The following is a 23,886-nucleotide window of genomic DNA, read 5'->3' on the forward strand; positions in this document are numbered from 1 at the left end:
CTTAATGGGTTAAGGGCAAGACAAAAGAGCAGTGGTGACTGAGAGTCACCCTGGAATACCCCCTTTTAATTTTCATCCTCGGAATAATAATTTGCCCTTTATCATGGCTTGCCACTGTTGCATGGTTGCTGTTATGTAATTGATCAGTGTAGGGTATATCTTATACATTTTTAAGCTCTCTTTTATCCATGAATGCAGGATACTGACAATGCTTTTTTGTAGTCTAGCCATGCCATACTTAGATTCTTTCCCTTTTTACAGTTCTCCATTATGACTTTATTTAACGACAAATGACCCTTTATTCCATATGACTTTATTTTTATTACCTTTTTTTCTATTGCCATTATTGAATTTTCTTCTAAATGACTATAAACTCTGTCAGCATCAATTCCAGTGTATAGTTTAGACATCAGTGGAAGGTAAATTATTGTTCTACAGTATTTAGAATAACTTGCGGGTTTGTATTTAAGTAGGAGTATTGTTTTTCATGTTGTTAACCAGGTTGGTGTCTGTTTGGGGTGTGCATATAAACAGTTCTGACTCATGGCTAAATCTTCATATAAAGACGTTAATACTTTTAGCCAGAAGTTAGGTGCAGAGTCCTGACCTGGGTTTTTCCAATTAGGAGCGTTTGTTAACTTTGTTTCAATCTCTCTGGCTGTTACTTCATCTGCTTTAATATCATGTACACTTGAACTTCATATTCTTTCTTCGAGTTCTTCTATCCATTTAGCATCTTTATTATGTTCCACAGGATCTTCACAGATTCTTCTTCTTCTTTCGGCTTTTCCCGGTTAGGGGTTGCCACAGTGGAACTCCGGTCTGCTAATGATTGGCAGTAGATTTTTACGGTGACGAGGTGCCAGCTCGACACCCAACCTTCAACGAAGGCATGCCCTATGCATGTCTTTCGAATGCCACTCAACTGCGAAGAGACTATGCAGACTCCACACAGAAGGTGCTCCAGCCAAGAATCGAATGGTAGAACCTCTTGCTGTGAGGCGACAACGCTACCTCTACACCACCGCGGTTTACTCTATTTCTCCAAAATGTATCCATTTCTTCATTTTTTGGTGGTGTTTCAATTCCTTTTGCCTTGTTTCCCAATTCTCTATAAAACTCGTTTGGGTCATCAATAAATTGATTATTTTGTACTTTTTCTTCATACTTATCTGCATATCTTCTAAGTTTTTCTGCCTGTGTTGATATTTTAAGTTTTTACTGGTGATACTGCAAGACAGATCTTGATCTGTTCTGATACTGGGCATTGCTTTTATCGCGTCTATCATTTTTGTTGATCTGTTCCCTCCTCTATACTCTTCTAATAGTGACACTTCCTGTCTCAATTGCTTTATAGTTTTCTCTACTCAATACTTCTATGATGGCATTCAATTCCTCCCCTTCCTCTCCCTTTCTACCCTGTGTTTTTGTGGTAAGGCTATTTGTTATTAATTTAACTGCACAGTAATATATCCTATTTACTTCTGTTATATTGCATGAATCTGTATGGACAGTCCTAATTACTGCTTTCATTTGTTTTATCAAATTCCTAACTTTTGGGGTTTTATTGTCTTTCTGTAATCTATTTCTTTCATAAATCTTAATATATCTGTCCCTCTCTATTAAATCAAGCAACTCTTCTCTTCATTTTCTTCTAAACTGAGGGCACATTCTTATACGTTCATAGACGTTTACTAGGCTAATGACCACAAGGGCCTTTTTAAGCCTAGCCATGCATCCCAAACCTCTGACAAGTTCTGATACCCTTGATAAGTGTAAGTGTGGGCCTGGGAGATGAACTATTTACAGATTACCTATTTGCATTGGGGACATACGTGCCAAACCAGTGATGAATTTCTGGTTTCCCATCCAATTGTCCAAATTGCACTTGAACTGCGTTAGGGAGGAAGTCTGCTTCACATGGATGGGGAGCCTGTTCCATAGAAGGGGTAGTCTTTGGGATACATACCTATCTCTCCAGCAGGTCCTATTTATATCACAGGCAAGGTTTAACTCTTTAGAACGGGTAATTCTGGTACTGTTTGTTTTGTGGATATGCAGGAGGTCCATTAGCACGGTGTGTGACAATGCCCTGCATGCCAGGCATAGATCTTCTCTCAAAAGCCTGTAGGAGACAGAATACAAGGATAGAGCCTTGAGGCAGTCTGCATAGGACATATTAGTTATGTTCTATATTCTTTTAGTGAGGAATCTCTGTGGACTTTCCAATTGTTGGATATGACTGGTTAGGTATATACCAAAGGGTGCACTGTATTCAATGATAGGTCTGATGAATGCTGAATACAGTGGAACAATGACTTCCTTGGCCTTAGATGCCATACCTTTATTTATAAGTTGTGCAACACAAAATGATTTTCTCACCACTGTAAACACGTGATGATCAAAGCCTAGATTACTATGTATGTGTGTCCCTAAGTCCCTGACTACTGGGTCATCTCCAATGGGTGTGTTGTCAATATGACAGTTACCAGTGATGGAAGACTTCCCAAAGATACTATTATGCATTTCTTGGCATTTAGTTTTAGTCCATGGCTCTGACAACAGTTATTTGTCTGTGTCAGCCCCTTCCGGAGAACATTTGTGTCAGTGTGAGATTGAATGACAGCTCCTAATTTGCAATCATATGCAAATTTAGTCAGCCAGAAACCACTGACATTGGCCTTGACTTCTCAGAAAAGAAAATGCCAAAAAGGTGCAGTCCAAGGACTGATCGGTGAGAGACTGCACTTGTGACTGGCCTCCTTGTAGAGGTGGACTCCCCATTTCTACCTTCCTGGGTCCTGTCTGTGAGCCAGTCGGCTATCCACCAGGTGACATACGGGTTTGTACCTAACCTCTTGAGCTTGTCAACAATGCTCGAGTGGGGTATTGTGTCAAATGCCTTGGCCAGGTCAAGGTAGGCAGTGTGAACGACTTTGCCCTCATCCATTGCTTTGGTGACCTTCTCAAAGAAGTCCACCAGGTTGAGTAGGCATGATCTGCCCTTGACGAAAACCAAAGTGGGTTGGGTTCAGTGTCTGGAGGTTTACTATATCTCTATTGATCATCTCCATGATAATTCTTTTCATGGCTTTACATACAAGACTAGTGAGACTTATGGGTCTATAGTTTCCAGGATCTGTAAATGGCTCATCTTTATGCAGAGGGATGGCTGTTCCCTTTCTCCATTTATGAGGCACGAAGCTTGTTTGGAGGCTACAGTTAAATAGTAATTCCAGAGGCCCTGATAGGTCATGTTTCATGCTATTTAGAAAGCATCCCGAGATACTGTCTGGGACCACTGATGCAGTGTTCTTGGTCTCAGACAGAGCATTAAGGACCTGTTCCCTAGTGATTGTAGGGGGAGTTATATTTGATGATATTTCCTGAAGGAAGGTTGAGAGTGAATGAGGAGTAAAGTTGGAGCTGACTGTATCAGCCAGGAGGTTTGCTATATCTTCTGGCTCAGTATAGGTGGCTCCATTTACAATGAGCTCTGCACACAATTGTGTGCTGCCTTTGAGGTTGCACACATAGTTAAAGAATGCTTTGTGGTTGTCCTTGGCCTGGGAGGCCAAACATACCACAAATTTGACTTTGGTAGACTTTAATTGTCCTCTGAGCTGTTCTTTTAGTTTGATGAGAGTTCTTTTATCTTGCTGGGTGCTGCACCTCCTAATTTTTACCATGATTTTCTTCCTCCTGTTATACATCCCACTGATTTTGTGATTCAACCAGGGTGGCTTGTTTTTTGATTTAGTTCTGTACTTCTTCCTGGTGGGTACAGCTGCCGCTATGCATCTATTAACATGCTTGTACAGGGTTTCTTTGAACAGTTCTGCATAGGCAGAAGTGCTCTCAGAGTTTATAGGGGCTTGAAATTTTGCCACATTCTCACTCAATAGCAGGAGGTTAGCCTTAGAATAGTTCCTGAATATTCCCGGTTGAGCTGGGGGTCAAGGTTTTATTTTTACTTCAAAGGAGATCGTTTTTGTGGTCTGACCTTACCAGGGAAGGCATTACAGTAGGGGATGTGCAGCACTCTCCTATATTAGTGAGGACCAGATCCAGTATGGCTGCACCACTGGTTGGTGTATTGACTACCTGGTCCAGGGAGTTTGCGTTTATGTTTTCTTTGCTATCCATTTCATGCGAGCACTCTAAAGAAAGTTCAAGTGCATCTTCCTGTACCACATTCTCTTCAGTTTCATCCTGTGTCATCCGTTGCTCTTTTATAAGGGAACTCATTGGCCTATCACTCCACAACATTGTGTCAGAGTTGACACAGTTCCCTGTTCCTTCCCTTGTTGTGCATCTCCAACTGAACATCTGTACTGGTTTCCTATGGAAGGCTCTAAAATATCTTCATAAGGCTACTGATCGGATGTTTCCCACTCCACTGGTTTCTCCTTAATTTGAGATCCTGTTGTAATGTTACTAGAGTTAGATTTTCTACACTCCTTCACTTCACAGGTAATACATAACCTTAGTTTCTATTTCTTTAACTTCTCCATCACTAAACCTCTTTTCTACTTTTTCTCATTGTTTTCTTATTTTTTGTATTGTAAAATTTCCCATGTCTGGATGCCTTTGCCTGTATTTCTCCTTGAATATCTTTGGTACTGCGCTTTTTGTATTGATTAGTTTTGCTTTCTCCTTTGCATAAACATTGCACCACATTAAATCTCTTTTTCTTTCCCTTGTCCATATTTCTTCAGATGTGTGCTGCTCCTCCTGTCTCTCCTTACTTTGGGGACTTGTTTATCCATCATGCTGTGTTAGACTTTCTATATTAAATCCTTCACTTTGCAGGTATTCTACTAACTTCAACTTCTATTTTTAACTTCTACTTTACTAATCTTCATTTCTATATTCCACCTTTGTTACCTTATTTTTTTATTGTGAAATTTTCCATATCTGGATGCCTTTGCTTGTATTTCTCTTTGCATATCTTTGGGGCTACCTTTTTTGTGTTGATTAGTTTGACTTTCTCCTTTGCATAAATATTGCACCATATTAAATCTTTCTTTCTTTCCCATGTCCCTATTTCTTTTTTACACTTTTCAAAAGTCTCTAGATTTTGTTCCTTATATGTTTGTGCTTCCTCAGTCACTTCTTTTTTCAAACAACCCAAGGTTTCTTGGTCTATATAATGTTTTTCATTAATCTGATGTATTAATAAACACAATTTTTAATTGAAGCTTCTGACAGTTTTTCTTGTCAAAGTCTTTTTCTTTCCCCTAATAATCTTTACACATATCTTCTGTCTGGAAATTCTGGGCTTCTAGTACAATAGTAACAGTACATAATTTCTTTCTTATCCTCAACAGTCCACTCTATCGTCTTTATGTCTCCTTTTTGGCTTATCGTTTTTTGTGATCTTTGTGGACTACTACTTCCTTCTACAACAAGGGGGGCATCCTCCCTCTGGGCCTGGCCTAGCCCCACTGCAGGAATGTTTCCATGTCTTGAGGATTCTACACTGTCATTTGTTCCAGTCCTGGCACCAGTGTGCCTACCAGGATTGGGTACTTTTTTATCCTGGGCCATGTACACCCAGCTGTCTTTTTTATTTTTTAACCCACTTCTGTCCATGATATATGCTATATAAAGTACAGTCTATACATCAGTGTCATCTTGGTGAGATTTTGTGAAAAACAGGGGTCCACCTTGTGAAGGTACTCATCAAGACTTGAGGATGAATTCAATTCCAGCAATAATACTCTCCTTTGCTTGCTGACATCTCTCCATTCAGACTGTCCTTTACATCCCTGCTGATGACAATACAGCTTCACTGGAAGATATCCTATACTGGATAACAATAACAATTTCAGAAGAGAAAATACTACTAGGTGATGTCGATATCAGTTGTTTGGACATAACCCCTAACTCCCCTACATCCAAAAACACCTATATGGTTTCACACAACTAATTAATAGCCCCACACTTTATAGTAAGACATCAAACTTCCTATTAGACTGAATCCTAGTATCAGACACCACCACAGGTACAATGTCAGACTCTCTCAGTGACCATCCCACAATCTATACAACCAGTCATCTCACACAACAACTTAAACAAATGTTTATACAACTACACACAACCTGGGTAAGTTTAACCCAGAAACATTCTTGTATTTGAACTTGCCTATCATTTTTATCTGTGTGTTACAGCTAATTTATCGCATTTGCATTGTTTTAAAGCAATTTACTGATTAACTGCATTTCATTGCTATTTACTGCAACTCATTATTGTTTAACTGCATTTTACTGAATTGCATTACTGTCTCTGGCAGTCATCTTGTGTTGGTAGGGACCTGTCTTCACTGCTAGTGAGAGTAGCAGGGCTGCCTGGACATTGTCTGGCACAACCTGATTGGTATCAGAGCAGGGGATGGCAGGATTGGCTAGATTTCTGTGTTACTAGCATCTTCTATTTTTTGTGGTATTTAAACCCTATGTCTGAGCTGGTTTGGGCTTGTTTGTGCATCGCACACTGCAGCTGCACTGTTTTTAACCCACTGTGAGATATTCCATCAACAAATTTTCCCTTAGTAGCACTTGTGTGATCACCTAGTAGTACCCATCTTAAACCTTCCACCTTTTACCCCCATAGCTCTCTCTGGGCTCTCTTCCCTCATATTCTGACAAATATGGATGGACAGTTTCCTACAGGTTCTCCTGCCAGTGTGGTTGATATGGGCATCCTGAGACAGTGTAGCAACTTGCCTCATGTACACGGACAACCCTCTACTACTTCCATCTAGGAACACAATTTGTGACAGATGCAATTACATTAAGAACCTACAGTCTATGCTCTCTCCCTTACAAGCCAGTATATTTGTCACTGAGAAAGCTGTCAACACAAACATCACACCTCAAACACCACCCACCCCTACATAACACACACCGACATATGCAGAGGACCTCAACAAAAACATACCCAAACAAAAGAGACCTCAGAGACAAAAACTCCACAGCCCTCCACACCACACATAGTCCACACACCTGTCTCACACAGCCACTAAGGCCTAACCATAAACCCAACATATTAGTCATAGGAGACTCAATTGTGAGACACAGATGTGCCACTGACCAGGTCATGCTGCTAAATGCTATGATTCTAAACATGAAACTGCACTAATTGCAAGCACTCAACTCTGGAAGATGCTGGCATTTGTGCAGTCACAGAAACCTGGTTCAGAGCTGCTAAGAGCACCCCAGCCATACCAGGCTACTCATCTTATCGTATATTCAAACCCCAAACCATGGGCAGCAACACAAAAGGAGGTGGAGTTATAATATCTATTAAAGACATACACACCTTCAGGCTGGTCTGACTAGCAGGAGACCCTCCATAGGTTCATAGGTTTATAGGTTTATACTACGCTATCTGCCCTAAGGCATTTATAAGCCTAGCCCAAATTTTTGTGGCTTACGCCACCCCTTATATGAAAAAATACTGTGCCCATTAGTTTGTTGTGCCTCTGTCCAGCAGTGACACAGAGATGATTCCCGGGATAAACCTACGATCTCCCATCCACAGGTCAAGATTTCTCTTGAACAGAGCCAGCGAGGTGCTCTGCCTCACAGGTGCACCTCACACCTCACTCCAGGTGCAGTTAACTGTTGACAAGACCCCTATTCAAATCATAGCTAGCTGCAGACCCCCAACTTTGATTCAAGATGCCCACTCCACCTATCTGGACCTTTTTGAATCTATCAAACTTCAACCCTTTACCCTGATCCTGGCAACTTTAACTATCCAACAATAGACTGGAAGAACTACTCATGCCAAAACACAATGCCCAGAGATTCCCTGATTTCATCAGTGCAAATGACTTGGACTAGCTGGTTGACACCCACACAAGAGGTGATAATATCTTGGACTTGATATTAACTAACACGAGCAACCACTGCAACATCCCTACAGTGTCATCCTGCCTGGTAAGATCTGACCACAAAGTGGTCACCATCTCTCTCGACCTCCCCTTCTTAGGGTCAAACATAAAACCTTCCCCAAAGCTGATTACAACCTCCTGAGGGAAGGTATAAACAGCTTCACAGCCCCCTTCCCCTCCGTAGGAACTAGCACAAATATCAAAACTTACACCAAAATACTATATGAGCATTTATATAGCTGCATGGAATCAGGAATACCCAAAAAGACAAAACCTCCTCCTCAAGGAAGAGTAAACCTGTCTGGTGGACATCTACAATAAATAAACTCTATAATAAAAGAAAAACATTGCTGTCCACGACCAAGAAGGAGCAGGTGCCTAATTGGGTGCAATATCTCCTTAGCCTGAACAAGAAAATAAAACAGTAGTGAAATTTACCAAAGCAAACTTAACAGTCCAAACTGGCCACATCTACTAAAGACAGTCATAAGGCCTTCTTCACACATGTCTGCAGTCTCAAATGAAACACTCAAATCTGCTCAGAACTTTTGGTCAAAGCCACAACATACACAAACATTGTAGATATAGCCAACATGCTGGCAGACAGGTTCAGCAAAAACTTCATCCCTCTGTCCCCCCATCAGTAAATCAGGACATCCTTAGCACCTGCCCCCCTCCTCTTATCTCTAGACAGCAAGTCATCACTCCCCTCTCAAAGGCAAAAAAACAGCCTCCATGAGACCTGATAACATCCCAGGGTGCATCCTACATGAACTTAGGCAGGAACTTGCAGTACCATTAGGCACACTATTCAACCAAAGTCTGAGTACCAGCTTTGTCCCAGCTGAGTGGAGGACAGCCACTGTCATCCCTTTGCACAAAGGTGGAGCTTTCACCAATCCAGGAAATTATAGACCCATCAGCCTAACTAGCCTTATCTGCAAGGTCATGGAACGGATTAGCATGGACCTCATTAACAAGGACACTGGCAACCTCCAAACACTCAATCCCACACAGTTTGGTTTCATCAAGGGGAGGTTATGCCTGTCACCAAACCCATGGATGGGGGGAAGATGGTGCACACTGTCTACCCTGATCTGGCCAAAGCTTTCGATACTATTCCCCACTCAGGTATAATAGATAAACTCTCTCAACTAGGCATCAATCCATATGTTACCAGATGGGTAGCAAACTGGCACACTGGCAGAACTCACTTAGTCAAAATAGGGGAAGACACCTCAAGCAGTGGACCCGTATTGAGCAGTGTGCCCCAGAGATTGGTCTTGGGGTCTCTGTTACTTGGGATATACTTTTGTGAGGTGAAGGACAAAACCAGTGGGCTATGGCTGATCAAGTCTGTAGATGACTGCAAGTTGGGCACTGTCATCAATTCCCCTACTGATGTGGACATCCTCCAAGAGGGTCTCACCCAAACAAAAAACTGGTGCCAGAAACATGGCTTCAAACTGAATGCCAAAAAATGCATCACTGTCTCCTTTGGGGAGAGTGATGTCCCCACAAATTACCACATTAATAACACGGTCCTAAGCACACAATCAGTTCTGTGGAACTTGGGCACCCAGGTTGACAGCAAACTGAATTTGGACCACCATACTGCCTTTGTTGTACGGAAAGCTTTCTACGTGGCCCACCTTATAAGGCAGGGTATCTCATCCAGGGACAAGGAGTTCATAACATCCCTGTATTCTTCCCTTATAAGACCCATTATTGAGTACAATGCCGCTTTCGGCATGCACATCACAAAGAACATGCAGCAGTTGGAGAGACCATAGACGTTCCTCACCAGTAGAATCCAGAGCCTGAGGCATCTACCCTACACAGATAGGCTAAAAGCCTTGTACCTCTACTCAGTCTCATACAGACTCCTCAGAGGTGACCTCTGTCTGGTATACAAAGCAATCTCAGACCCCGCCTTGATGGGACTAATACATATCTACAAGTGAAGCTTCACTTGTGTAACCAGCACGTGCGACCTCAACCTGATCTGTGATATCAATAGGACTTGTTGGCGGGACAGATTTGTGTCCCAGAGACTCTCCCTTCTGTGGAATAGACGTCAAGCAGAGTACCCATTAACCCTTTTTAAGCGCAACCTGGATAACTGGATGGGGAACAGAAAATACACTCCTGGGATTCCACCTGTGCCCTTGCAGGACAGGGGCATCGGGTGCTGACATGTCGGAACATGGGCTAAATTCCTGGCTAGGCTTGTAAGAGCCTTAGGACCAAAAGTCTAATAACTTCCTATGATCCTATGATCCTATTCATTACTACTCTATCATCTATTAACTAGAACATCCTCAAAATTGTCCCCTTAGATGATGTTATAAATTAATTCAATACAACTTTCCTAAATATTCTGCTAGCCTTACACTATCTACAAGGAAGAAACTAAAAACAAATAATGCAAGTTGGTTAGCCAAAAAAAGTAAACTGCTAATACAGCACAGAGAAAAAAACATGGAAAAAATGGCAAAAATACAAAACACCATGACATCTTGAAAACTTCAGAGTGCTCCACAACAGTACTAAAAAGCACATAAATGAAGACGAAAAATTATTAGAACAGTAAACACAACCCTAAAAAATTCTGGTCAACCTTTAAAGAAATCTTATATCCTGACCAAAAATTCATCCCTAACCCCTCTTCCAATAACTTACCCTTATTTCCTAAGTAGTACTGTGTCCCTAACCAAGGATTCCTCAACATCTAATCCCAACCCATCCCAACAGCCACATATCGCCACATCCACTTTCACCTTTAAACCGGTACTCACATCCTCTATAAAACTACTGAAGTTCAAACCATAATTTGCTTCAGCTGATGACTTTCCAAGTACCTTAAAATAGCAGCCAATAGCATTGCCTATCATGTCTAATCCTTATAAGGATATCAGTCCAGGAATCCCACATTCCTTCTCTCTGGGAAAACACAGACACACAGACACACAAACACACACACACACACACACACACACACACACACACACACACACACACACACACACACACACACACACACACAAATTATCCCTCTACACAAAGGAGAAAATTCAACAGACATCTTAACTTTAGATCTATAACAATCTTACCCCCTCCAAAATACTCAAAAAATGTATTCAAAAACAATTCCTAAACTATCTCCTGCAGGATAAACGTCTATCCCCCTCACAACAAAGCTTCCATCCCCCCACAGTACTAACACTGCACTTCTAAGCTTTATAGATGCTGTCAACAAAGCCAGAGATAACGGCAAGCAAGATTTGTCTAAAGCCTTCAGCACAGTTTGTCACATCAAACTTCTACTTCAAATGACCTCACTAGGTCTATCCAAGCCCACCCTTCAAAAGTTCAAAAGCGTCTTGTCCAGTAGGCATAAGTCCATAAACTGTCACTCCAACCTCTCTCCATACCTCCCAGTCACCAGCAGAGTACCACACGGCTCCATCCTTGGTTCCCACCTCTGACAATCTCACCAACACCCTCCACATGTCCACGCAACAGGTCTCCCTAATACAATACACAGACGATTCCACACTCATTTGCACATCAGACAACCTGGCACATTTCTAACAAATTACTCAGAAAGCTTTAATAGCCACTAAAACATGGCTTTGTAATTCACAACTCATGTTCAACCCCCCCCCCAAAAAACTACTACTTTTTCCCAAAATATCCCCCTCATGAGAAAAATAAATTTAAACTGTAACCACTGAAGTCACTTTTCATAGCACATTATTAAGGATGATAGTGAATAATAATTCAAAATATGAACTGTATATACAAAATTGCATTAAAATCTGAGCAAAAACAATGCATACTTTGCAGAAACAAAAGCTTTCTCAACAACACAATTAAAACTACACTTGCCACTACTTACCCCCTCCCCTCACTACTTTATGGTGCTCCCATCCTTACTAACCTTCAAGCTTCACAAAAAGCAAAACTTGAACAAGGCTATAATAAAGTGACTAAATGTGCAGCAAATACCCCTTTCATTATCCACCACAGTATATCATTAAAAAGCCTAAACTGGTTAGAAATGCCCCATCAGCTACCATATACACAGCTTCTTACCACCTATAAAATTGTCCAGCATCCATTAGCTTGTCCAGCACTAAATACCATTCTACACAGCTATGTTCCCACTTGGTTATTACAATCCAAAGAACAAAAAACCTCTCTCTGTACAAAACAAATATCAGATTTGCTGGGCATGGTCTGTACTCATACCACGTTGCTAAGGCCTGGAACTCCTTAATTATATCCATCAAGCAATACCCTCCAGTCCTTTAAAACCATTCTGAAAGACTTCCTAGCCAAACACTGTCTATGTTCTTGCTCAACCGCAGGATAAACTATATGCCTAAATATGAGCATGTACCCATTCATACCTTACACCATACTCCCCCTTCTTCACTCAATTCATAAGGGCAATTCATTTCTCTCCCGACTTTCTAAATATGCCACAACACTGATTTTTTTCCTCTCACTTCATATTGCAATTCCTATTTGTATTTATACTAACTTAATTTTTATTTCTCTAAGCTGACTAAAATTTATCTAAATATTAAATTATTGTTATACAAGTCATATCTGTTTTAATCAATGCTGTCACATTATGTCTAATTTGGTATATTTATTTATACTGTAGATGCTTTTGTATTATTTTGAAGATTGTAAAATGATTGTTCTTAAAATTCTTTCGCAATACTTTGGAGCTTTTAACCCCCAGGCCTGTGCTGAAAATGGGCATATACCCAGTCAGACTTTCCTGGTAATCAAATGTCAGTAAATAAAAAAAATAAATAATTAAAGCAATGCCAATCCCATCACACGTTTAAAAGAAACCTTGCTAAATACAATAGTTGAGCTAAGTTTCACGATGTGGCAACAGCCATCATACTTTTAAGCTCACAGGCCATAAGTTTAATCCTGACCCCATTAACCTTATTTCACAACTCTCAAACTTGATCAACAAAATAATTTTGAGATTCTGGAAAAACTACCACAAATGTGAACAGAGGTATTTCGCTAAACCTATAGCAAATTAATCAATCAAGACACATTCTTCTGTGGCCTGAATCAAATGTTGAAACACTCTGTAGCTGCTCTTCAGCCAATTTAAACTCCTCTTCTGGAGTACGACAGCCTGGGACTAGGGTGTCTACCACTCTGGAAATGTACCAGCATCTTCGTAGCCTTCTTGCAAATATAATACAATGCTCACATTTCAAAAATAAAATGATGGAAAATCAGTACAAAAATTCATATTTCATCCCATGTTTACAAGCTTTCATGTCAATGAAAATAAAATACTGTACAGTAACTAAACCAGTGAAGAAGAAGTACTTACTTGCATTGTGCATGATAATATTTAATGAGATTCTGCAGAAGATCTACACCCTTTTTTGTCTTGATTTCATTCACCTTAATGAGATACTATGGAAAGAAAACACAGCATGTAGTTTATAATTAAGTCCACACAACGGTTTCAGAAGCAGCAATCTCTCAAATTGGCAGAACTAATTAAACAATTGATCTCCACAATTACTATTTTTAAAGAATTACAGCAGAGCATAGTATATTAGCACATTACTTAATGCTCTGATAAAACTGTTCAAATTGAAGCATTCTGAACTGCTAAAAACTACTTACATAATTAGGGACGCAGTCTTCTATGAATATACACCATGTGACATCAGGAAAACGGAGAATTCTTTTATGGCTAAATACTACATTATTCAAAAATACTACACAGTCTGAGATACTAACATCTGCCTGTACCGTTCTTTATATACCAGTAAATGCTACTTCCTAATAGCCAAGTCTCTACTACCAACTTCTAAAGCCCTCCTCTACCAAAAGAACAAAAAAAACAATGAGGTCTTTTAAGAGGAATACCTTAATAAACATAACATATGCACTGTGCTTAGGTTGGGAGGGTGGCCTAATGGTTAAGCTGTTTGCCTTACAAACATAAGGTGCAGGGTTTGAGTCTCACAACAGACAATTGGCTAGGCTTAAAATGGCTCGCAAGGGCAGTTAGCCTAGTACTAATCTATGAACCTATAATATGTTATGTTTATTAAGTGTTTTTACCTAAATATCTGCCACCCAAATTCTTAAAAACAAGAAGGGTAAAGGGGAGAAGGAAAAGAAAACCATTTGACTAAACTAAAGTAAATTGTTTGGAAAAAAAATGGCAGAGATAACACAGAACTTATAAAATACAAGTGCACCAATAATATAGTCAAACACCTGCTGATACAGATATTACCAACATAAAAAGTCAAACAATTTGTGGATTCTGGAAAAGATCTACAGCTTTAGTGGAATCTTCTCCTCAGCTGCCTGCAAATTTTATATGTAGCACTGCTAACTTTCAAACTCCCCAGAAGTACTGGAAGAATTACAAGGGTGTGCAAAAGTACTCTGCTGCTAGCAGATCTGCTGTGTGGTTAACCAACCACGATATAGCGGGATGAAGCCCTGTCTATGGACTAGTCAACCAGAGTTCAACCTGTCTAGGCTTGTGTACTTGACAGTCTGGGTGGGGAGGCAGAGTGTGACCATCTGGAAGTGGGGGCAGTAGGCAGGACACTGCAAGCAACCATAATCCCTCAGACAAGGGCTGACTTTTTAGACACTACAGCACTCCTCTCTCAAAATCAAGACATGTCTCAGTAAATTAACACTAATTCATAATTAGATAAATGAATCTTATCTTTTTGCATTCAGCATTATCAAGTCAGAGACGAACACAAATGTTATTTTTTTTTTATTAACCAAATATTATAACAGAAGAGCTGCTCTGTATTTAGTATGAATTTCTGTTAGGTTAACTGAGTCTGAATGCCTTCCTCCAGACACGATGTCCACGTCTCTCTCTCTCTCTCTTTCACTCTCTCCCTCTGAGGCAGGAAAGGCGTACACATTTATGGGATCTTATCTTCACCTAAGATGGCACCATGTTTATAGGGGCAAAATAATTACACATTGCTATGTAGATTCCTTGTGCCTGGCTTGGGCACCTGTGACTGCAAGACTTGGATTGCTTCTAAAACCATCTGAACTTACAAAGCAGATATAAAAAGAAGTTATGTACTCACCATAACGTTCCATCTGTGTTGTCAATTTTCATTTATCCTTGACCTGTGGGTTTGGTGTTGAAATCGGAACAGACTCAGCCATACTACAGCCCGTGAGGGCTAAAAACTCTCGAACTTTTCTCCCTATCCATCATGCTCCTCTTCAATTTACCTCAGATCGGGTTTGCTGATTGTCAGACAGAAAAAATGTGTACCACAAAAGAACTTTTGTGGAGACCATACCTGGAAAGAATGCCCAAGATATAATAAACAAGGATACAGCTCATTCCACCAAGAGCTTTGAAGGATGGTGGTGGAGGGCGGGCTGTCAAGGATAAATGAAGATCGACAACACAGATGGAATGTTATGGTGAGTACATAATTTCTTTATCTGATGTTGTCAATCTTCATTTATTCCTTGACCTGTGGGACACAGTCCCCAGCTACTTTTATCCTGGGTGGATTCACGGAAGAATATTCTTGAGCACTATATAACCAAAGGATGTTCTTCCCCTAGAGACCAAATCCAATTTGTAATGATTAATAAAAGTAGTTGGGGTAGCCCAAGTTGCTGCTGCACAAATCCCATCCAAGGAAGCTCTGGAGAGAAAAACTGCAGAAGTAACTATCGCTCTGGCAGTGTGCGCTTTAACAGATCCAGGTAATTTAACATTCTTTTGGGTGTATATGAAAGATATGCAATCTTTCAACCATTTAGAAAGCATAACTTTGGAAACCAGTCTACCTAGTCCAGCACTAAAAAAGGCAATAAATAGTTGATCATATTTTCTATCAGATTTTGTTCTACAAAAGTAGAAACACAATTGTCTATGGATGTCTAATAACTGCAAAGAATATTCACCATTATTTGAAATTTTTGTATAGAAAACTGGCAAATTTATGGTCTGATTAATATTGGACTCCAACACAACCTTTGGTAGAAAGGATGGATTAGTCCTTAAAGTAACCCTATCTGGGTAAAAAGTCAAATATGGTGAGTTACAAGATAGTGGCTGAATCTCTGAAATTCTTTTGGCAGAGGTAATGGCTATTAGTAAAGCGGCTCCAGGCTCATAAGGAGGGTATATCAAAATCTCAAGAACCACACTGAGATCCCAAGGAACATACGGTTCTCAATTATAAGGAGGCCTCAGCATCAAGGTTCCTTTCAAAAAGGCCTTGCAAAGTTTGTGCGACATTCATGAGGCATCCTGTAATCCACTGTGAAAATTTGAAATGGCTGCTAGTTGAATCCTGACAGTAGAAGCAGAAGCTCCATCTTCAAACAGCAATGTCAAAAAAACTAAAATGTTTGTGATAGGGGCTGTAAAAGGATCAATGTCATTAATATGAGCCCAGCATGAGAGTTTCTTCCATTTCCTACCAGGGTTTATGCAAAGTCAAAATAATCTTACAGACTGAAGATGACAATGTTATGCCTGACAATCAGTGAAAGTCGAGAAGCCACGCTGTGAGCTTTAGGTTCTGAAGATTTGGTGAACTAATCCCTCTGGATGGGACAGGAGATCTGCAGCTGGGTCTAGTGACCACGGTAGCTGAATCACATAAGCCAGAGGAAGGGTAACCAAATCTGTCGAGGCCAGAATAGGCCAATGAGGATCACTTTGCTCTTCAACCTGGTTGCTTTCTTCAGAAATTGAGGGATTAATGGAATCGGGGGGGGGGGGGGGTGTATAGAAGTCCCGAGGGCCAATCATGAGGGACAGCATCTCTCGAGGACTCTCCCACAGTGCGAACCAGGGCAGAGTAGCATTGTTTAGAGGCAATGCAATGAGGTTGCAGCAAGGCTGGCCACGGTGGCAAAAAATCATTTGCACCACTTTCGGCCTGAAAGACCACTCATGAGGCAAGAGAATGCCTCTGCTCAGCTTGTCTGCTATCACACTGGAAGTCCCCAGGATGTGCACTGCTATTAGAAAGTGGTTGGAAGAGATTACCTACTACAAAACTCTGAGTGCTTCTCCACAAAGGGAGTAAGACTTGCTTTCTCCATGTTTGTTGCTGTACCGGACCACTGACATGTTGTCTGCCTGGATCACAATTGTCCCCAGAGGGAGAACAGCTTGAAAGGCCTGCAATGCTAACAGCACTACTCTCATCTCTAGAACATTGATATGCAAGCTGACCTCTGAGTGACCAAGTGCCTTGGTCTGTCTTGCCCAGATAATGCCCCCCCACTTGATCTGGGAGGTGTCTGTGGTCTTTATGGCCTGGGGTTGAGGTGGGATGAAAGGTCATCCCATAAGAGTCTCTTCAGAGTTGATCCACCAGAGAAGATCATTTTTCCAATGCTTGGTTATCAAAATATGATGTGACATCAGCTGATAAAGAATGCATCACTGGGATGCAAGAAGCCACTGTAGAATCCCCATGTGGAATCTTGCTAGAGGTACCAAAGTAATAGTTGCTGTGTTGGATTCAGATGAGATTTCCCGTGGTTTACTGTGATTCCGAGGTCGGTACAAATCTGAATGACAAAGTCTCTTGATTTTTTTAAGAGACGCCTGGTGGGAGCGGTGATGAGCCAGTCATCTAAATAAGAAAACACTCAGTGTCCATGTAGTCTAAAGTGAGACTCTACCACTGCAGTGCATTTGGTGCACACCCTAGGGGCTGTGGTAAGACCAAAGGGCAGGGCTCTAAACTGACAATGACTGGTTCCCAGCCAGAAGCGGAGAAATCTCCTGAAGTGCTTGTCCATCTTGATGTGGTAATACGCATCCTGGAGATCTATTCAGCACATACAATCATTCCTTCCTAAGAAGGGAAAGATGGACTGAACCATGACCATCCGGAATTTTGTTTGCCTAGCAGATTTGTTCAAAACACTGAGATCCAAAATTGGTTTCCAGTCCCCATCTTCTTTGGCACTAAAAAGAACCTTGAGTAAATTCCTGACTCTTTCTGGTCTGAGGGGACACACTGGATGACTTTTGTTTTCTACCAGTTTTTTGATTTCTCGAACTGCTGGTTCCTTCTGACTGAGTAAAACATCGGGGATCCTTATGAGTTTTTTGGGAAGGGAGTGGAAGGGAATGGTATATCCTCCGGTAATAATCCTTTACACCCAAACACCTGTAGTTATTTTTTGCCAGGCTTGTTGGTGCAAACAATTTTCAAACCTCCCCTCATTAAATTCATATATTTCAAATATAACACAAGTCCATTTCTACTCTGAACCTCTTAGGTTAAGTTCAGTTCTCTTTTTTCTTAATATTAAATCATCACATTTCATTCCTCCTTTCATTACTTTAATATACTGAATTATCTTTTTTTTTTATTTTATTAAATTACAATTTGCGATCATAATTATCATTCCACAATGACCAGAATATTTTCTTTCCCTACTGCACCTTTTTTTTCTAATACACCTGGTGTCTAATAAACATAACATCCATGCTCATTTGTCTATACTGTTTCACTACTGCCAGGCCCCCAACTTCATTTCCAATACTGTTAACATTTACCGTTTAAAACAGAAATACAATCCTTTTCCTTTTGTGTATCCCTTTCAATTCCATTTTCTTTTTTCTCTTTTTGACCCAGTCTATCAGACTTACCTTCTCCTGTTCATTCTCTCCTCTTTCATCAATGTTTTTTTCAGTATTACATCTTTACTGCCCAATGCTTCATTTTCTTCTTCAGTTCTTTCTCCTACTTCGCTCATCTCATCTGTAATGTCTTGCTCAGAATGAATTTATCTGATGAATATCTTTCTTCCTCTTGCTCTCCTTTTTCTAACAAGGTACAGTCCATTCAAAAATGACCTGTGCCATTACATTTCCAGAACTTAAGGCATACATACAGTTCTTATATGTACTTCCTGTTTTCCCAGATTGACTACGTCTACATCTTTTCTTTTTCACTCATGTACTAAATGATCACCCGTATCACAATAAAGATAAGCTTTTAGCTGCCACCAGTATCTTATAATTCCTCTTTTACCATTCATGTTTATAACATGTGAAATATGTTTAACACCCCCTTCACACATATTTAATGTTACCCAAACCTCCTACCCCACCCCTTCATACATTTTTTTCATCATTAAAACTTTTTTAATGTCATATTTATTTTTATTTAAATAGTTATTTTATTTTACTTTACATTTGTTGACCGGGCTATTCCAACTGGATACATGTCCATTTTCAGTAGAGGCCCGGGGAGATAAGCACCATTAAGCTAAGTAGATTGCAAAGTAATAACAATGATAATAATAATGAATCACAAAAGGTACACCATAACAATATACTAACAAAAAGCAATTGACATGAGGATCTGAATACAAGATGTGTTGGCATTATTAAAAGGGAATAACGTAATTAAAGAGGTATAAAAAAGAACATTTCACACTGTTTGTTTGTTTGTGTCTTTCGGCTTTTCCCGGTTAGGGGTCGCCAAGCTTAATACTCATCACAGAGAAGGCTAGCAAGTAATATCATGTTCTATGAGTTAATTAAGAACACATGATTTTAAGTAGCTTTCACATTCTGCAGTCCAAGTGAAAAAGTAGCAAATATATACATGGTAGGTAGCTTTCATATTCTACAGTCCAAGTGAGACAGTAGTGAATATAAACATGGTAGCGGAGTTATTTTGTGTGTTTGTACTCAGGGAGTATCCCGGGCAGACTAGGCTAGAAATAGCATTCAGTAAGCTAGTGGCCCAATTAACTGAGGTCAGGAGAGAGGTATGCCCAGAGGCCTGAAAAAGAGAATAAGGCCATGGAAAGAAGGAGGTTATTAGTCAGGGTTAGAACATGGACGTAATGAGTTTTAAGGAATGTTTTTAGTTGCTTCTTGAAAAGTGTTGTTGAAGAAAGAGATGATAGTTCACTGGGAAGCCTGCTCCAAATTTTTCCTAGAGAGTTAGAGAAAAGACAGTCAGCTGATTTATTGTTGGCTTTATGGGTGGCTACTAGTAATTTATTAGCTGAGCGTAAGGTTGTGAGATTTTTGTATGGGGTGATAAGGGTGCAGAGCATTGGGGTATTGCTGGGATGGTGCAAAATCTTTTGGGGTATAGTAAGTTGCTGAAGTAAAAGCTGATTTTGCAGTTCCAACCATCCTAGCTGTTTAAGATTTTGACAATGGTGGGTTCTAAATGGGGAGCCAGTGACAAATCTGGCAATGCTGCAATAGGAGGTTGCCAGTTTACTGAGGTTACTTTTGGACTAGTATAAATGGGGGATGCATATAGGAGGGTAGAGATAAGATGAGTGTGGGCGATGAGTAAGGAAAGGTTTAATCCTGTAAAGGGAAACTAATTTTCTATTAACTGATTTAATGGTTAACGTGTGAATCGAAGTTCAGGTTGTGGTCAATTGTTACACCTAAAAGTTTACTGGTTGGATCAGGTGCTACGAGAGTGTCATTATTGGATGTAACTGTGATATTGATAGGGGAGATGTTCTCTGTTGGAGTGAATAGTAGTTACATATATATATGTATATATATATATATATATATATATATATATATATATACATAATTATGTTCAGAGCAACATACATTACCAGTTCAAACTCATCACTGTCAGTTGCTCTAAACTGAGCATTTCTTTTTTCTCAACTAAAGGTCTAATTTTTGATCACAGCATTCAATTATTTTTCTTTCCACTTCACATGCAAACCTTTCAAAGGGAAATGCTTCAAATATTATGTCACAAAAATCCTCTTTCCCCAGATGTATCAGTGCTCCTATACCTTGTAACTTGATCTGCAGTGGTACAGTTACACAGTGAAGTACTGTATATCTTGTTATCCTTTCATAAGTCTTAACTTTAATTCTTTTCATTGGTCATTTTCTTATATGCTGTCCTCCTTCCTGCTTTTTTCTGCTTCTTCAGCAATTTATACTTGAAAATCAGACTGTTTTTACTGCCTCTGCCAATGTTAGACTTCTTGCCGATTTCATGCTGAAATCATACTACCAGTGCATACCCTTAAAGCTCATTTTTTGACCAGCTGAGCATGGACCAGTTTTTTTCCAGCAACCCACATTAACTCTTTCTTCACCGATTTCAGAGCAAGGCTATCCACTGCATCTTCACTAACCACTTGATATATTAACTCATTCACCACAACGGAGCTCTTGAGGTTTTGTTCATAGGTACATATGAAGCTAATGACCTCTATGGTCCTTCAAAGTCTAGCCATGCAAATCAAACTGAACTTGACTCCCAATAGGTTATAGCCTGACATTTCATAAATACATCTCTGGAGCCACAAGTGTTACTAAATAAATGTAAATGGCAAACTGTCCAGCACAAAAAATATAGTGGTAATGTTCTTGAGATTCTAGGCCTTAAACTGCATTTTATAAGTGATATTAAACACAAAGAATATCAGCAGTGTAATATTTTACCAACTGCTTACAGTATCTCACAAACTACTAAGCTCCATACTTACTGGCAACAGCATTTTGTCTATCCATCTGTGAGCTTTCATATGAAACTAAGCAGTTAAGCCTGTGTTATTTGATTGTTGAGGCATTTTGAAAAACTATAAAAGTTATGATGACAAATAAATAGTATATGAACAAGAATATCTCTTAAGCTAAGGCTTTACTGAGTTTAATTCTGGTGGCTGCACCAGTTACTAGAAAATGGAAATCAAAGTCTAAACTAACTGTACTAGAAGTACTGAATACAAAAACAGAGATAAAAGAACTGGAACTGGGATCTTTAAAAAAAGGTAGGAGCAAATTAAATAGATGGGACTTGTGGGAACAATGCATGCAGAATAGGAATGAGGTTTAAAGGAAGGCAGGAACTGAATGAGCTATGTAATGTGTGATGAACAATGACTGCATAGAAGATTATATGTGATGTATAATGTTTGCACCTGAAAATATGTCAATATGGTTTGCTTTCATTTATATAAAAGTATGACTGCCTGTGTTATAAGTGATAATTTAATAAAAATGTTTCAAGTTTAAAAAAAGCAGTAATAGACATGAGGGCAGATATCAATGCAATTGTGTTGCACATCATGTAAGCTTCAAGGTCAAATCTTTTCAACAGAAACAAACCACAAGCAGCTACAGATACAACAGAAGTTTTATTCAACTCTAGCACCGCAGCCAATGCCTTCCAGGAGTACAAGCTACTTACAAACGCGCACACACACACACACACACACACACACACACACATATATGTATAAATATATATATACATATATATATATATATATATATATATGTAACAATCCACATGCAGGTAGGAAATGGCCACGAACTTATTCAATTCCACTCAATTCCTAGAAGTCCTTCGACAAAATAAGCACAAATCAGCAAATAATCCAAGAACAGATGATTTATTAGCTAGCAAGTAAGCGCTTTCACCCAAAGGCTTTATCAAACTTCAACAAATGCTATAAAATCATGTGCAAATATATATGCATAGGAAGAAGCTGATAGGTCCAAATAAATTAATTAAATATCAGGTGAGGCACATTAAAATCAACGTAGACAATCCACTGTTAAAACATACAATACTAAAAAATGTATATATTACTTAAAAGTTTGTATATATAATACTAGCTTAAAGTATTTAGAATTTCCTATAAGACAACATATAGATACATTTTGTTATTACATCCTAATTAATGTATAAAATCATGAAAAATATATATAAAAAATAAATAAAAAACCATAAGTATAAACTGGTTAACATATAGATCCACAAATAACCATTTAGTGTGGTCTAAACAGTCTCTTCCTACGTAGCATAGGTTTCACTTGGACCTTGTCATTTAGACCAGGAAATCATCTGTTCTTGGATTATTTGCTGATTTGTGCTTATTTTGTCGAAGGAATTTTAAGGAACTGAGAGGAATTGAATAGTTCGTGGCCATTTCCTACCTGCCTCTCTTTTGGTATTCTGTTTTTTTTTCTACATATATATATATATATATATATATATATACACACACACACACACACACACACACACACACACACACACACACACACACACACACACACACACCCTTCAATAAAACAATTAAAAATTAGTTAATCAAGTACTTCCAATTAAGATCAGTATTCAATCCATTAGGAATCAAAGTGACATATCTCAATATGAATACAGCTTCTTTATATAGCAACTTATCTTTTATAGATGTCAGTACCCCCAAATTCATACAGACATGTCCCAAAACACAACCTTTTAAAGCTCTAAAATCACTATTATGATGATATTTGAAATGAAGTGTTAATGGACTTTCATATTATTGTTTTTATATCCCTAACATGTTCTTGAATCCTAACTTTAAACATTCTTTTAGTCTCTCCCACATAAAATTTATCACACGGGCATCTAAGAATATAAACTACACTAACAATAGTACATGAAAAACTTTGATTTGGATAATATTTAAATCCATTAACATTTAAAAAATTATTCACAAGTCCCATATAGAAATGTGTCTTTCTTGGAAAAACAAATCCATTAATCATAACTTCAGGTGCTTTAAATTTACTGTGCACTATTAAGTCACCAATACTACGTCAATTTTTTTTATAAGAAATTAGAGGCTTTTTTCTGAATAACTTAGGCCAAAATATTGTCCCTAAAATCTTTTTAATTGTATTACTGAGAATGCTATTAGTAACAAAATAAATATCCCTAGAACTACTACTATAATTAATAACATTACCAAATTTTCAATCACTTTCAAAACAAGCAGAAGGAAAATCACCTTCATCTCTCAGCACCTCTTTGTCCCACTTATTGGACTATATCATGACTAACAGCATTTCTATTACAAATAACCCCACCATAAAGCATTATTAACTATAGTTCTATCATATCCCCTATGAATAAACATGTCAAATGTGTGCTCTACTT

The 23,886-nt window shown here is 39.1% G+C and overlaps 1 protein-coding gene across 4 annotated transcripts in view; it reads right to left on the reverse strand.

The window, feature by feature from the left end:
* ASAP1 (ArfGAP with SH3 domain, ankyrin repeat and PH domain 1) overlaps positions 1-23,886 on the reverse strand; it is a 2,547,392-nt gene that overhangs the window by 1,236,837 nt on the left and 1,286,669 nt on the right. For all 4 annotated transcript variants that reach the window (XM_044067036.1, XM_044067034.1, XM_044067035.1 and 1 more), the window contains exon 8: positions 13,278-13,363. In XM_044067036.1, coding sequence (XP_043922971.1) covers positions 13,278-13,363 — 86 coding nt within the window. The remainder of the gene's footprint in view (positions 1-13,277; positions 13,364-23,886) is intronic.

This window comes from Protopterus annectens, chromosome 3.part1 (assembly GCF_019279795.1).
Source record: "Protopterus annectens isolate FY-2018-M chromosome 3.part1, PAN1.0, whole genome shotgun sequence".
In the NCBI taxonomy this organism is placed as follows: domain Eukaryota; kingdom Metazoa; phylum Chordata; order Ceratodontiformes; family Protopteridae; genus Protopterus; species Protopterus annectens.